General features: G+C 34.0%; 2 protein-coding genes across 2 annotated transcripts; one reads left to right on the top strand and one right to left on the bottom strand.

Annotated features, from left to right (window-relative positions):
- Positions 1 to 698: 698 nt before the first annotated feature.
- Positions 699 to 7132, bottom strand: LOC120326866 (sodium-dependent glucose transporter 1B-like). The gene is made up of 9 exons (XM_039393219.2): positions 6840 to 7132; positions 6342 to 6484; positions 5604 to 5746; positions 5326 to 5496; positions 4461 to 4644; positions 3738 to 3946; positions 2630 to 2813; positions 2114 to 2305; positions 699 to 1900 (listed from the first exon to the last, which is right to left on the bottom strand). The coding sequence occupies exons 1-9, from the start codon at positions 6918 to 6920 to the stop codon at positions 1768 to 1770; spliced, it is 1440 nt and encodes a 479-aa protein (XP_039249153.2). The 5' UTR covers positions 6921 to 7132; the 3' UTR covers positions 699 to 1767.
- A 4933-nt stretch (positions 7133 to 12065) lies between these two features.
- Positions 12066 to 13822, top strand: LOC120326709 (visual system homeobox 1-like). Its single transcript, XM_039393045.2, has 2 exons — positions 12066 to 12140; positions 12358 to 13822. The coding sequence occupies exons 1-2, from the start codon at positions 12095 to 12097 to the stop codon at positions 13056 to 13058; spliced, it is 747 nt and encodes a 248-aa protein (XP_039248979.2). The 5' UTR covers positions 12066 to 12094; the 3' UTR covers positions 13059 to 13822.
- Positions 13823 to 17208: the final 3386 nt, after the last annotated feature.

Raw genomic sequence — 17208 nt, 5'->3', positions numbered from 1 at the left:
ATAACCTCAATGGTTCTAACGCGAAAAAATTTTTCAACCACGGCAGCAAACACTGCACCAAAAAACATAAAAAAAAACCACTGGAATAAAGCTGGGAAAAACAAAATGGAGAAAACTATAGATTTTTAAAAGTGTGGATGAAATTAGGAGACTGGATCCTTCAAAAACGTTGCTGCTGTATAGAGACTTGATTTCCGATATCTTTTTAGAAATATTTTCCTATACATTTCACTACCATTAGCTAATTCGGTATCCAATATAATATTATGTTTCTCTATTATAGTTTAATTTTGTCTGCGTGAATGTATGTGTATTGCGTGCGTGTTTTAATTTATTTAATACTTTTGGGTGAGCAAATACGTACCACCTCTTTCGACAGCACCTTTCAATTTAACATATGTACGTTTTGAACCTTGTTTTGTTCGCTTTCCTGGTTATGTAATCAGTTTTGTTTTTATCAATTTTATTTTCGTTTTTTACGCTGATTATGGGAGTCAAAATAAACTTATACTTCAATTCGGCACTTAAAAAGCGAGAGTAAGAAATTAGTTTTTGATTCTTATTCGCACATAAATGAAATCCTATCAAATCTTGTCCTTGAATTCCTACAGCTTCAGGTATGAAAGAAATGCATTCCTCTCAATTTTTTTGCCTCAAGTTAAGAATCTCTACCCTTGTTACAAAACGTGAAAGTGATATATGCTAATAAGCGATAAAGTATATTGCCATTGCACTACAGAACGGAAGCTATACGTGAAATTTAATAGATACACAACATCAATAACAAAGGTGGTTTCATAGTATATCTGACATTGATTATATTAAATCAAAGTTGGAATATAAAACAGGCAAAGTTGAATATACGACAATTGGAAAAACTTCAAAGAATAAACCCGATTTATAGATCAAGATAATATAGGGAAAACTTTGTAATGTCAAGATCATGATGTAATATATTAATTTTAGGATACTCATTAAAAATGTTCTATTTTAGAAGCATCTAAATTACAACACTTCTGAAGAAAAAAAACTTTATCAAGAAAAGCACTTTTGCCATTATGGATCAAGTTTCAGACAGCTACAACAAATACTGCTCTATGACAGGGCTATTCAACTGGCGGACCACGGTTCGAATCCGAACCTTTCCACCATTCAATATGGACCGCGTTTGCAGCATTAGCATCGTTTTATAGTTTTTGATACTATTAACATTCACGGCTATACAGTTTGGCGCACTGGTACCGATGTGTGACATTTGTGAGCCATTCATTGCTCTTGAATTTAATAATCCATTTGTTTATTTAATGAAATAAATTTTCTGAAATGTGCAGACCCCAATAATTTTGAAGTTTTGTAAACGGACATAGTGAAAATAGTTGAGTAGCCCTGCCCTATGATACCACCATCTAGTTACTAGTAGCAATTTTCTACAGAAAAAAAGCAGGCAGTATGCCGGGTGTGGTTCAAGCAATTACAATATATTTCAAATAATTTTCTGTAGCAGTGGCAGCCCTAACAGGGCGACAATTTTGTGAAACAAATCTATGTAAACTTTTTCCACATCTCAACCAATCTTGTGTAATACCAAATGTATATTCAGGAAACTTCAAATTTCGGAACGAGGCAATGTCAGTGAACATAAACGGAACTTGGCAAGATAAAATAAGATAACGTATTTGCAAACTAGATATACAAAATCAAATTGTTCATTAATTTGTTGATTCTTGAACAGTTGACAGAAAGAATAATGAAACTTGGATTTAAGAATCAGATTTCTTCATCTGATGATCGAATATTATCATCTGCTTTCATATCAATATCATTAGTGGGAACGAGAGTGTATTTTTGTTCTCCAGCTGTTTCATTAATTTTCTCATCCATGGATATATTTTTCTTGTTTCTATATGAAATAAATAAATAACTTAATTAAGTCCCAATCAAACATCATCACTGCTGCAACATTGTTCCCTCAAGACATATACCTAACTACATGAAATTTTTGAATTCGATAAAAATTGTTAAAAAACATAAAACTGGTCAATTTGAGCAATTGAATAAATTATGTGTATATATTCTCAAATTTATAATCTAAGAGAGTATTATATTACATCACCTGGCAAGATCGAGGCGAGACCCTTGTTTTCCAGTAATAATGAGAAGTACAATAAATATGAGAATGGATACTCCAGTTGATACAGCACAAAAATACATCAGATTCATTGGATTTCGAGCAATCATATGATACATGATGAATGGCAGTGCCATTTCGCCAAGAGATGCACCCACAACAAAAGTAGTCGCTGCCCTGTCAAATTAATGTAAATAATACATACCGCAAAATTGGTTCTTTGTATTCTACAAAAACAACACTCCATACCCGAGACTAACTATCCTAATTGTAAACTCAATTTAGACCAGACATAGGCCTTGATATCTCTAAATCCAAGCGGAACAAATTTCAATCAAAGCACACACATTGGGTTATTATATTTCCCAAGAACAATCATGGATCCCGTAAAATATTGGTTAACATTTTTGATATATTCACTACATGAACAGATTTTGTGTGGTGAATTCTAAACAAACGGTCAGGTTCCAATGTTGCGCTTACAATAATATTGACACTTACTTTTCTGTTACAGTGATATAATGTTCTGCCCAAGTGATACCAGAGGGAAATAAACTTGCCATTGACCATCCATACAATGCTACAGAAGCCCATAATAACCATTCTGCACTCTGAGCATAATACGGAAAAAATGCCATGACAACAGTGGCTATTGCAGTTCCCAATAAATCCAGCAAAAGCATAGCTAGAAAAGAAATCAGATGTATAAACAAAATGTAAGGGTTTTCAGAATTTGCTTGTAAAAAAAGGTACTCTCACAGTATGTGTACCAGATTAGGGTTAGACAATAGTTTTATTCCGATTTTCCTTATTTTAGTTTTATTACAAGTTCGGGGACAGTTTGTGTTAGCCAAGTGAATATACCCCCTGCCCATAGGCCTCTCGTTCGTTTACACAATTTAATGTATAGTAAGCGAACAAAATTAGTTACCTCCATATTGGTACACTTACTTCTGGAGCAACGGAAAATGTTGATCAACATTGATACCGATTGCACCAAAATTTGAACATGATAAGTGCCCAACTCATTAAAATTTAATTCGTTGATACTGCACATTGAAATTTTTGCATAAAATTGAATTTATGTCAAGGTGCTATAAACCATGTGACGTAGTATGCTTTTATCATCAAACTTGGGGTGTAAAACAGAATAACTTGTTGGGAAAAAATTTAACTATGAAGTGATCGTGTTATCATGCATTACAATATGCAAACAATATAACAAGTTTCATCTGATTGTAGCACAATTTTTTTCAGGATCTGAAAATAGTTAAATGACATTAGTTGCACCAATTTGGTTGACATTATTTATTTACTTGTATTGTTTGTTTTGAGTCTTGTGAGATGATCACTGTATACTGACATCTCTGCCATGAGAATAATATTGTCTGATCCGCAAAAATACAAAACTGAGCACTCTCAATTAGAATTTGTCAAAAGCATGAAACTTTTCATTTGTATCCTTTCTAAAGAGACGGTCAACTTCACATGGGCCATATTTTTTTGCAGGTCAATCGGTTTCAAATCCATAAAAATGATGCCACCATTGTTAAGGCATGCATATCATAACAATAGTAATTTATATTAAAATTCAAGAACTTATACATACATTTCGGTGAAATACATTTGGAAAAAAATATCGCACAAAATCTTCCAATAGCAAATATTCCCCAAAACAATGAGTTTAATGCTGTTCCTGTATTTTTTGAATAATGCATATCACACTTGATAGCAAATGTATATATGAAGAGTCCAAACGTTACTTCCGTTCCAACATATAAAAAGTAGAACCAATAGAGAAGAATTAGGATTTTCATCCTGAAACAGTAAAGCATTTGTATTAAAAAAAAATTGGAAAAATATTAAACATAAATCCAACATGAAATGAAGTACCGCACAGCTTCAATAGCTAAGTTTGAGTAGGCAGAAAATACACAATCATATGCTCAAGGTTGCAGATATTTCCTATACAATATGTATGGTTCATATCACATTTTTGACCAATACAAATAATGAAATAATGGTTCATTATGGCTCCATTTTCAGAGAATTCTGAAACAACTTAGTTAAGCAGATCTGTAAATTTTGACACCATATCGCAGCCTTATATGACACATCTGCATTTTGAATTGTTATACTCATTTTGAACAGTCAAGTTCAACTATAGGAATGCCAAATCCATTCAATATAGGATTAGCTTCAAAGAAAAATTATCGAATTTTTGAATACTTCACTTATACACAGGCTCTATCCAATCATTGTGTGGTGACAAAACACAACATTTTGTGAACACACCAGTCAGCTATAGAATTGAAATCCCCATCGTGCTCACCTGTAAAATTTACCCTCTAATTTAGTGGTGTCTTCCTGAAGAGATGCATTTTTTGTATGTTTTGAAAACGATAGGAAACAGAAAATAACAGATACCAATAAAGCAAGAGTGGCTGCAATTATAAAAGCCCATGCAACCAGAGGAAAACTGTCTTCTGCAGCAATAACCGCATTTGTTGAAGTATCTGAATATAAATGCTTTAGTTCATGGTCAAATTTCTCAAAAGGTATTGAAATGCAAGATTACTGAGTTCCTTGTAGTTACAATGCAATTCTTGGAAGAGCTGTTTTTGGCGTTTAAACTCACAAACTCAAGTACATGGAATATCACAGTTGTTAGAATATTATCATATACAAACCGGACATAATCTCTTAATCTAATACTTTACAAACAAGCAGTCATTGCACACTTCAACTCCAACATGTATACTTCACATCATCAAGGGCTCTTTAGTGTATGAGGACATGAACATTATACAAATGAAATATTTCGAAGCTAAAACCAGACATTCAATTTTAGAGACAATTTTTCAAATTCAATCAAATTTATTTGTCTGAGCATCAATTACAGACAATAATCTTCACAACTCATAATTAACAGATGGGGTTTATTTTTGCAAACACGTTTGACAACTAAATATTTGTCTCTGTAGCTCTTAGTTCAACAGTGGTTTACCACGGTACCAATAAGCATGTTTTATCACTCCCTTATGTGTTAATGCTTTGAGCAAAGTTCATACAAAGTGTGAAAATATGAAGTAAAAAAAAATCTTTTATTAATAATTTCAAATTCAATCACAGTTAAATTCAATTGTATTCAAGATACAATTGGCAAATCATGACAATTATTGTTATTATTCACAAACCTGGAGTTATTGTTGAACTGTTTGTGGTATGATCGGCTAATACTGATTCCATAATGAAAGGTTTTGCAAGCATTGGTGATAATGTTGCCCCGAATGCAAAAAAGAAGTGTAGAGTCTGCATCCATGGCTCTGATTCAGTGCCCCACAACGATAAACAAAGGACATTCCCACCTAAAAAGAAATATTTTGCAACAGTCATATTGAAACTAATACAGCTACTATTCTGAAAAATCGAGCATAAATGTACTTTATTATGAAAAATTAGGATAAGTATTTACCAGTGTCCAATATTCCCATTGAAGTTCCTGCCACAAGAACAGCAATAGCAAGTAGAGCTATTTGTGGCATAAATGGCACAGCAAAGTTGCCCAATGCAGTTAAAAAAAGACATATGGCAATAAGAAAATATTCGTTCATTCTCCTGAAAAAAAATTTATTGCATTTCATCCCCGTGAATTACATGAATTACATTAATAATTTATTTTTCAAACAGAAGTCACAAATTGTGAAAAATGGCGAGTGAATAAATACTTGAGATGAGTGAACTGTTGATTGAAAAAATAGAATATTTAAAGCAGCTATACTTTTTTACATAAAAATGTTAACCTCAGAAACATTTTAATCGTTTCTTGCTTAATGTCTATACTGATACATCTATTTCTATATGCAAATAAAACTAGATTTAGGTAGGCTTTTGAGTTTGGGAAAAAACAGAAGTTTTTGTTACAGCATCTTTGAACCACACACATTTGCACCCGCATATTTATACTCGCACTTTTTTCGATGTGTATTCCTCACCTATAGCATTTACAAAGGTTCGAATGACCTTGTTGCAAATATCAATGGGTGGAAATGCCCATTAGTTCAAATATCCAAGAATGCAAATGTTGGAGTGCACCTGTCGTGGGCCTAAGTATATGTCCTCAAGTGCAAAAGTATGCAGGTTCAAATATTCTACATTGGAACCCAAATTTTATGTATGAACATATACTCAAAACAGCAGATTAGTATCATACTTGAACAACAATGCACATAGAAGTGATCCGATAAGATATCCACAACCTCTTGCTGTCACAATGAATGAAAGATTCTCATCTAATGTGTTAAGATTATGTGCAAGAGTGGGAAGAGAAGGACCGAGAAGTGCAATACACAATCCCTGAAAAATAAAAACATTAACATTTATTCTTTTTTTCACAATATGAACAGTAATAAAATAGCACAGAGTGCAGGAGTGTAGACCTATATATTACTGAAAATATTCTTGATTAAAAAGTCAGAGTAAAGAAATGATAAGATACGAAAAAAATTTTTCCTATTCATCCCAGCAAATTCAATATGGCATGCCTAGCACATGCATTGGTGTATACATGTATGCATTCCTAACAATGTAGATTTGTAACAGTTACAAATCAGGAATTAGACGATCAGGCAGTCAAACGCATGGTCTAATAAAGTTAGACTAATAAAGAGGATATATGATCATAATTCTGTAATTTTAGTCCTGTACTCACCAAGACAAAAAATGCAGCTGTTAAACAAGCGGTCTTGAAATACCGCATCCATGAGTATCCATATTCTCCTTTACTTGCCATTTTGTTTCAGAAAACTGCAAGCTTTTGTTCAAAAAATTTAAAACTTCTCTAGCAATATGCCAGTATGTGCAGCAAATCAAGAAATATTTCTAGAAATGGATAAGAAGAAGCTAAAGTCAGAATATCACCAGTGAAATGACAGAATATCAGCATCAGGGTTGTACATTTGTACCTACGAAGAAACCTGTTATGATTGAGGCTGTGCTAGGCCACCCTGATGACGTACGTATTTTCACCTATGTAATCATGGACAGGCGTCGAATGAATGCAAAGGTGCTGCTTCAAGATAATGACTATCAGTACCGTAATTCCTCTCTGCATTGTAATATTTTCTGGCACCATGGTTTACTGAATCAATTGAATTTATAGGATATTAGGTAAGATTAGTATGACTTTAAGTTTAAACATGTAACCTATTAACCAAAAGCAGCAAAATTACCCAATATCCTATAAATTAACTATGGCTGCACAGCTTGCAAATAAAGAAAGAGTGCAACATATATGGAGTCAAATGATGTAGTTAAACATGAAATCCGGAAAATAGGAAGTATCCGAACCGTGGTTTCAGCCAGAAAGTGTTTTTCGCAGAACAGAAAATTACGGAATTACGGAAAATTAAGCGGTTTTTAGGATTCAAACAACGGTTATATATCAATTATCGGTATACAGGACCTATATGTCGCTTCTATTTCTTCTAAACATAATGAAACTGGTGTTCTGTGCTATCCGAAATTAAATAAGTGAGCTGCAGTATTAATTGCTAATTGAGGGCCAATTATTATTGATTTGCATAATTGTTTTGTCATCGAAAACTTATACAGTACTTACAAACATTGATAGAGAGGCTTAAGATGATACTTGAGAACTTTATTTCAACCGGGCCAATATTGATGTCTGTGTCGTCTCACCAACCCGTATTGTTTCATTAAGCACTGGGGAATCATTGAAAAAATCGGCTATGGAAATTTCTGTGGTGCCCCCGTTCGCTTGGTGGCTTAATCACGTGCTTATTTTGCTCAATGATTAATCATGCAAAGAATATACACCAGTTGTTCCCAATATTTTTTGGCTCGTGGCCCTTATCCGGAAGCTCCTAGCACTCGTACTACCGTAAATATGTACTACACCTACTCAAGTATATTGTGTATTTTACCTATTTTTTGGCTCGTGGCCCTTATCCGGAAGCTCCTAGCACTCGTACTACCGTAAATATGTACTACACCTACTCAAGTATATTGTGTATTTTACCAATTTTTATGGTATCCCACATTTATAACAAAAACAAACCAAAGGCTATAAAGTCGAAGATAATGGATGTTTCCCCCACCATTGATCCCCGGAAAATTCTTCTCATACTTTACCATAGCAAAATTTTCGGTGCTTTTATTGCATGAGAGTGGTTTCGCCAGTTAGCGCTTATAAATGTTTTAAATGATAATTTTGATTCAGAATATTCAATAACCTGTCATTTGAAAATACCGGTAGAAAAGATTATCCTAGTTTATCACACTTATTTTTAGTAATTGAACTAAAACAGCCACGATGATAAAATCACATAAAATGTTCTTTAATGTCATTGATTCATACTTACATTTCCGAAACACAACTGAAAACTAACAGTAGCACGCAAAAACGAGGTAAGCTAGCCGTTCCCTAACTTTTTGTTTGCGCGGCGCCAAATTATCCGGAAAAAAAATCAAGGCGCACTTACGCGAAAAAAATGCTTTCAGATAAAACTCAATTTTGTGATCGTTAATGTGTACTTTATGCCTTTTGAAGTTCGTTTACTAACTGTACTCGTATGAACTGTAAATTGTTTTGTCAGAGCAATGAGTTTATTTTATACTCATTGGTCAGAGTAACTTGACTAATTGTCATTTGGTCTCGCATTTTTCTATAGCGTAATACGAAAAGGGCGGTTATTTTGGTATTGTGAAAATCTCTTCTGATGAACTTCTTAAAATCATGATCAGATTTGTTACAAAAAGTAAAAATGAAAATTTAAAAACTATATAGAATTTTGGTTGCACTAAGTACCACAGTCCACAGGCTTGTGCAAAAGCTGTTTTCATTCTCGTCGGAATCCCTTTCCGAACAAGGGTTTTCTGCGCCCATAAATATTATAAATAGGGGAAATGCAGATACACTAATGAGAGAGGCATTCGAAACAAGGTCATTTATTACCTTGCTTTGCACATCTAGCGGATGAAATCCAAGCTCAACGCTGACATTAAAAATGTAGAATGAGTAGGGTGTATCAGATTTTAATTAACCTTAAATCGGATGAAATTCACTCCTTTGTGCATATTCGATGCAAACCTGAATAAGTGAGCCGATGTTTACAAAAATGAAAAATTCAGATTGCCTTGCTTTGCACATCTAGCGGATGAAATCCAAGCCAAGCGCTGACATTAAAAATGTAGAATGAGTAGGGTGTATCAGATTTTAATTAACCTCAAATCGGATGAAATTCACTCATTTGTGCATATTCGATGCAAACCTGAATAAGTGAGCCGATGTTTACAATACCGAATAGAGGGCTTACGACCATTCCAATTATTGTAACTTTTTCGTAACTGTGGCTACTTGTCTACAGCCTTATTCGGTGTGAGAACAAAAAAATATTATACAGGGTGTCTCAAAAGTAAGTATACACTTTTATTTTGATTTGCTTTCCAGGTACTTATCATAAGGTTTTCATTTCTTCAGGAGATATAGTACTGATATGTAGTAAAATTTAGGTATTGTTTGCATTTTTCAAAAGCACACAAAATGGCAATGAGATTGACCTAAGAAATAAGGTGCGAAAATGCTGTTATATGCTTCTCGCCAAAAAGCACTTCGCACCTCATTTCTTGGGTTAATCTCCTTGTAATTCTGTAGTGTAGATCGTTGAAAAATGCAAACAATATCTAAATTTCACTACTTTCATTTCATACTACGTTGCCTGAAGAAATGAACGCTCTATGATTAGTACCTGAAAAGCAAATCAAATTTAAAAGTGTATACTTACTTTTGAGACATCCTGTATATCACGCTTATTCCTTTCAACTTGTTTTGTGTTCAATATTATATCTTACAATCTTCCGATATTCTATATTCATATGTACCAGTTGTAAACACCTGATTTAGTGCAGACGAATCATCTGCTTATCCTAGTTGTTTCTATGGTTACTGCTGTTGCGCTTGTAATCTATTCGCCGAAGACAAATAATTGCTCACACTTGCGATCATTCTTCAAGTGCCCTTTCTTTTTTAACACATCGGTAAGTTACTTTGAGCAAACCTGCACAGAGAAAAACTTAAACAAGACTTAAGTGTACACCTCATATTCTCAGATTTTTCAAATATCGAAAAAGTTAGCGAAATAATCTTTCAATTATACCAAATAATGATTCGAAGGGTTAATTGTAATCAAGCCATTTTGGCCTTGACCACTTTTTGGTTAATGGCTTAAAACGGGCAATACTAATCGAGATTTATTTAAGTATTCATCACTAGTAGTGATACGATTGACGAGTATATAAGGGGTACTCCTGAAGTATGTGTACCAAGATGTCGCTTAACCCGAATCCTAACCTGGTACACAACCTGACTTCAGGTTGTGCGCCATCTTGGTGCGCATACGTCCGGAGGTCCGAATAAGGTAATCGCAAGCATTTCAGTTTTGCGGATTGAATTTGAAATTTTATTAGTCGTCTCTGATTGGGTGAATTTCCGCTTGCTCTAAGAAGGATTCATACTCGGCACAAAACAAAAAAATTCTTTCCCATGCTAGCTTAGCGATTTAATTTTATTTTCGTTGCTATATTGTTAGATATAGATTGAATTTACGGTACGTTTCCCATCGGACAGACGTGAGAAATACAAATATGAAATTTGATTTAATAAAGATTAATATTTATGGAATCTCTTTACCGGTTGTTAGGTTAAGCCATTATGTTATTGAAGTTACAATAATTACAAAATGCGCAAGAAGAAAGGTTACAAACTTGTCATATAAGCTGGGTTTTGGTAATTTTGCTTTTCATGTTTTGCAACGTTGCTTACTATTGTATTGCCAGAAATCAAATTGCAGGAAACAATTTGATAAACAGATATATTTATCGCATAAAGTATGTTTTTAATGAAATATATTTTTAACATAATATTACTCTGCTATATTAGAGCACACGTGAGAAGGTGAAATCTCTGTCGATCACAAACTGCAGTTTACCGCCGTTTTGATGCTATAATTCAGTGAAGCGTCGCGGGCCGGATTATTTTACTCCACGGTCGGATCTGGTCCGCGGGCCGTAGGTTGCCGACCCCTGATGTATGGCAACGTGTATTCTTAATGATGGCACTATGACATTTAAAAAAAAGGAAACGAATAAAAAATTTAGGAACGCCATTGGGCCAATGGAAAAAATGGATTCTGATTTTATTATATTATTAATATATATTTACCTGGCTAAATTAATCTTATTCTAAAAAATACTTGAACAAAATTTTTTTTCAACACACAATTCAATATATACTCGCATTACGCGGTAATTTACTATACGACACATTGAATGCATTTCATTTTAGTTGATCATAAAAACCGTTCATTACATGATGTTCTTGAACATTTTACTGAATTCCTGATGACATTCTGATGTATTCTATACTGATATGCTATGTTCACGTCTGGCACAAGTCATTTTGGAACAATTTGTTGTTTAAACACAAGAGTAATAAATTGAAATTGTCATCATCGATGTATATTTAGTGTTTGTGCTTTAAATATGATAACGTCGTTAAATCGCAGCTCAGTTTCTTGATGTACTCGAAGCGCCAGGAGGTATTCAATCCGAGGTATAGACAATGAAAAAAAGGGGGAAGGCTAAAAATTATTTCTACAAAATCAAAAAAAAAAGTTATGTATTCGATTTCAAGCGCAATCTCCTTTGCATTGTGAAGCAGTTTATATAATATGAATATCAACATATAATAATTTGGATATAAAAGTGGATAACTAATTGAATACTAGTGCTAGTACTCTTATTTGCCACAACAACAAGCCATCGAGAACAAGTAAACAAAAACATTTTGATTGTAAAATATTTAATAAGTGGCTCTTGTTCATTTTAAGTTAGAAATAAAATATACTACCTCACACAACATATATTACTGACCCATATAAAGCACAGATGACTATGGACAGGGAAGATGCATTGATGCAAATGAGGAATGAAGGTATTTTTTAAATTTAACTTGATTACGTTTTGTAAGCCAAATTGTGTTTAATGAACGTATTAACATTGTTGGTATTATCTTTAAAAAAAATAAATGTACACGTTTAAATTTTGGCTATTGAAATCAATTCTGTATTAATAACGACATAACGTATCATAACTCGTAGTATTTATTGTGCAATAATAGTTTTTTGAACGTACGAAAAATCATTTTACAGACACTGATTCCAGCGGTGATGAAGTGAGTGTAACTTCTTTGATTTCACCTTCAAGTGGTCCATTCAGGGGAAACAAGCGTCGTGCACGAACTACTTTCTCGCCTAATCAGTTGCAACAACTGGAAAAAGTTTTTGCTGTAACACATTACCCAGATGTTGGTACACGTGATCGATTGGCATGTAAAATCCAACTTCCCGAAGCTCGAATTCAAATATGGTTTCAAAACAGACGTGCCAAATGGAGAAAAAGCGAAAAGTTAGGAAAGTTTGGTGGTTTGCAAGAACTAGTCGATACGGAAGTTGTACCTGCCCCCAAGCCTCACTATGTTATTAAATCCTCGGAGCATGGAATGGGCGACAACAATCGAATCAGACAAAACGATGTATCTCCTCCACCAATACCTAGCTCCTACGAAAGTTTATCTAAATCCCCGAGTCACGTTAAAAATCCCACCTATCCACTTTGGAATGAAGATGCTCTCAAATGTCCAAATCAAATAGGGCAAATGTTTCCGAACTATCAAATGCCTGGAATGTCGAATTTTTTAGCAACAAATCCATTTTATTATGAGTATTACAGATCTTATTTAATGAATACTCTGCATTACAAGGAGCTGTTTACCGCAGCAATTAACAGTAGTGACAAGGCAATGCGTAACAGCACTGGCAGCACAATTAGCAAAAAAACAGACGAGAAATGAAGATTTATTCTTTACTGTGTTCGTGTTTTCAACCCATAATTTTTTATCTAAACATTACAATTTAATTTATCAACTAAATAGTTTGAGATACTTATAATCGAATTTAATTTCTCACTGAAGAGTTTTTTCTTCGTTTTTCAATTCCAGGAGTGAATGTAAATTTGGGTCAAAAATATGGTATGTCAAAGTGATATTTTCAAAACTGTCACAGCATCAAAAATTCTGAAATAATTTGAATTTTTTTTTTGTTTTTGCTCCAGATTTGAAATTAGCCATGTTCAAATTGTTAATCTCATATCACATCTAAATATTAGCTATAGTTACCGTGTAAACTCAAAGCATTTTTCGATACCCGTATCTTTTTATATTTGTAACGAGAATCATAATTCCAACCTGATTGCCTCTGATGTCTATATTGAATTTTTGAACTTTAAATTCAAGCGAATATACAAAATTTGGGCAAAGAAATTGAACCGAATATCTGTATGACAAGCAAAAGTCGTTGCTAAACGGAGACATTTTTGCTGTTTTACGTCACCCATACTTGATAGACAAAGAAGAAGTAATGAGGCCTCGCCTAAACATTATTATTAATTAAATCCATTTGTATGTTTACTCTTCTCACATGCTTTCGATGGGAACGTAAATTATTTCAAATGAGAATTTTTCGAAGATAAATAGCAACGAGAATTAAATTAAATCTCCGGGCAAAATGATCGACCAACTCAAAGTTTTTTCTATATATATGTATAATTTTGTATCTGTCTGCCATCTGTATGTTTTAATATTATTTTTATTAAATTTCATTTTCTATACGCGGTTGTCAGGTTCTATTTTTAGCAATGTCATCATTAAGGCGTTTAATTTAAATTCCTGACAGCGAAAGTTGACTGGGAAGAAAGTAAGAAAGACAGGGTGTGGATCATAGGCTTATTTATGGGGGATATTGGGTAAAAATTTACTTTCAAGTATTGCCTACGTCTTCATTTAGGGGAAATAGTCAACACGACTAAAGTTTAATTGAGCTTGTGTCACACGTTTGTCTACTGTTAATCATCACCAGATAATAAAGTGTTGGTCGCAAAAAGCTATCACTTTCAATAGAGATTGTGTATCTTGTTGATAGCTTCATTTTTAATCAACCAAAATATATTGAGTGTTTTACATAATACTTAACAAGAACAAGACAGTGGACCAAAGTGTTTTTTGTATTTATCTACTGGATTTTTGGGAACAAAAAAAACGTTTCGACTCTTCGACTATTCCATCAATTACAAAAAATCTTGCGTGAAGTTAGTGTATATTAGTGTATACTACATGTTTATTCCTACAAATTGTCTGGGAATTACGTCATCAAGAGACATGAAACAAACAAGAAGAAAATAGCACAATATACAAGTTTTAATTAAATTAGTGATTTAAATGTTCCTATGATTGATGGAAGTGGGCAAATAAACTTATCAAAAACAAATATTACATCAAAATACGCGTCGAGAAATTAGTAGCTCCCATACGCGTTTAGAACATTTCAAAATGTCTGATGCGTGAAATTTAAATAATTGAAGTGGGATCATTTTAATGACAGAGTTTTGTGAATCTTATCATTTTATATTTGAAATATTGCTATAAAAGAAGTAAAATGCTGAGCATCGACCACAGTAAATACACTGAACTGGCGACACCCTATATTCGCTGATTTCATTAGCCTAATTAAACAAGCCTTTTCGAGGGTTTAACTCCGGTCCAAAGTAGTGCAATTTTTGTTTTGAAACCTCGAAGTATTAAAACCCCGAAGTAGACGCCAAAATTTAAAAAAAAATCAGTCAGTTATCTTTGTACCGAATGTGTGATCCGTTGTATACGAAAACCCATCTGGAGCCTACTAATTCTGACTTCTTGTGTTTTTATTTAGTCCAAAATAACATTTTTTAATACAAATAGCAATTTGAGAAACGCCTGGACAAAATATGGACAATGATGTCGAAAGCAGTTATAAAGACAAACATTGTAAACTATTAAATTATTTTATAAAATAACTGTATTCTAGTGTATATTATACTTATTTTCCTTCAACTTAATTATAAAGTAAATTTAGGTGCAGTAAATCAGTTACATTTTGTTACCTTGGTTGATGTCATTTACGACATCGTTAATGTTTTGCAAACAGAAAGATTATTATGTATCGGTCAGTGAGAATGGGTTGGCTTTAATTAAATTAAAGGATTGGCATTTTTATCGTTAAATAGGATGTCTCCTTTACGAGGTAATTAACTGAATTCAGACTCTCAATCAAAAGGTTTGCTTGCTGTCACCCATATCAACGGTGGTTTTGATTTATGTATAATCATAATATTTACTAAATTTACATCCGTCGGTTGAAATCTAATGATATCATAAATGCATTTAACGACTTGATTGTAAAATCTTTGACATGCGATGTCACTAAAAATCTTCATCTGAATACCTCACTTTATTGTTTTCGATTTGTTAGCCTCGTAGTTCATTGGGTTTACAATGATTAGATACCAAATGAACGCGCAAAACTACGTAATATACCTTTATGGCAGCGGTTACAAACGGGTGCGCGCGAAAATTAACAGAATTGTGTTAAACAACTAAAATATGATTGAATATTTCACATATTGAATCCTTCGAACATCCTTCTATGTCGTTTGCTTTCTGTTATGTAGTGCCTGCCTCTATGGACCTTTCCTCGACCTTTAATCCCCGTAAAATTCTTCCTATACTTTACTATTGCAAAAGTTTCGGTGCTTGTTTTAAGAGTGGTTTCGCGAGTTGGCGTCTGTAAAATGGGGTTATTACTTATCGATCTTAAGATCGGTAAGTATATTGATAGGTATTTGTATGTATGTATGTATGTATGTATGTATGTATGTCTGTCTGTCTGTCTGTCTGTCTGTCTGTCTGTCTGTCTGTCTGTCTGTCTGTCTGTCTGTCTGTCTGTCTGTCTGTCTGTCTGTCTGTCTGTCTGTCTGTCTGTCTGTCTGTCTGTCTGTCTGTCTGTCTGTCTGTCTGTCTGTCTGTCTGTGTGTGTGTCTGTTAGATGCACGCGATATCTCACGAAAGCGAGATTGAATCTGCTCCAGATTTTGCATGTGCATTCATCTTATCTCGGACCAGAAGCCTATTGATTTTGGGCGAATTATGTCGTATAATTAGCGAGTTATCAATCAATTATTGATATAGTGATCTAGATTTTTGTAAAGCGAGAGAATTTTGAAACCCGCCGAGTGTGTGTGCGATGCGCAGTGCGCAAGTTACAAGAGCGGATGAATCGAAACTGCAGTTTCTGTTTTGGGGGATCCCCTAACTATCGATCGATAAGTCTTCGGTTTCCAACCGATATTCTCGTTTGTTTATTGAAGTTTAGCCTAGTCTAGTACAGCTATTTCTACACTAATGTTTGAATACTGCAATTAAACTGACACTATTAAGAAGACAGAGTGGTCATTAAAAAATATTCGAAACATAACTGAAAACGGTATGTTAGTCGTTGCTGAAAACCCACGAATAGAATTTAAAAACGCGAAAACGAGGTAATGTTTACGACCGCGCCTGAAAATCTGTCTGAGTGACAAAAGTGTCTGAGCGGATGCGATTCAACGCCCCTTTTTGAATCTTGCTGATTGGCCAATGTCACGAATGAAACAAGGAAGTCGATGCTCTGGGAAAGGTTCATTACCAACTTTCATGACCTTTGACCGATGCTGACAGCTACGTTTTTGTGCTGTTTGAGGGGACGCTCGTTGCGGAGAACGGTGCGTCAGTTTTATACTTGTGCGTTTTATACTTGCTTTGACTTGTTTGAATAGCTCGCTGTGTGTTTTTTTGAACAGTCTTTTTCTCATTATAGATTGAATACAAACTAGCTTGTATATCTGTTATACATTTGAGCTGCTTTGTTACACAGTAGGTCATTACCTCCACACAAATCAGACAGAGCTACTTCAAAAGTGATGGTACTGACAGACTTTGATGCGTGCCGCTACACGCCGCTAGATCGATAAGTCGGCGATCTCTGATCGCTATCTCGTTAGTTAGTTGATTAATTTTTTTTTGTGGAAGATCGATAAGTCGGTCGATCGCTATCTTGTTAGTCGTTACCTTTTTGTGAGATTTCCGAAATACG

This window comes from Styela clava, chromosome 4 (assembly GCF_964204865.1).
Source record: "Styela clava chromosome 4, kaStyClav1.hap1.2, whole genome shotgun sequence".
Taxonomy (NCBI): Eukaryota; Metazoa; Chordata; class Ascidiacea; order Stolidobranchia; family Styelidae; genus Styela; species Styela clava.
This window is presented reverse-complemented; position numbering and strand designations above follow the sequence as displayed.

Bases quoted from the DNA above. Each gene is read 5' to 3' on its own strand.
- LOC120326866 (XM_039393219.2), bottom strand. From the start codon at position 6,920: ATGGCAAGTAAAGGAGAATATGGATACTCATGGATGCGGTATTTCAAG. The intron at 6,485-6,839 runs GTGAGTACAGGA...TTTATTTTTCAG, and splicing joins CAGCTGCATTTTTTGTCTTG to GGATTGTGTATTGCACTTCT. The intron at 2,306-2,629 runs GTAAGTGTCAAT...TTAATTTGACAG, and splicing joins TATATCACTGTAACAGAAAA to GGCAGCGACTACTTTTGTTG.
- LOC120326709 (XM_039393045.2), top strand. From the start codon at position 12,095: ATGACTATGGACAGGGAAGATGCATTGATGCAAATGAGGAATGAAG. The intron at 12,141-12,357 runs GTATTTTTTAAA...ATCATTTTACAG, and splicing joins GATGCAAATGAGGAATGAAG to ACACTGATTCCAGCGGTGAT.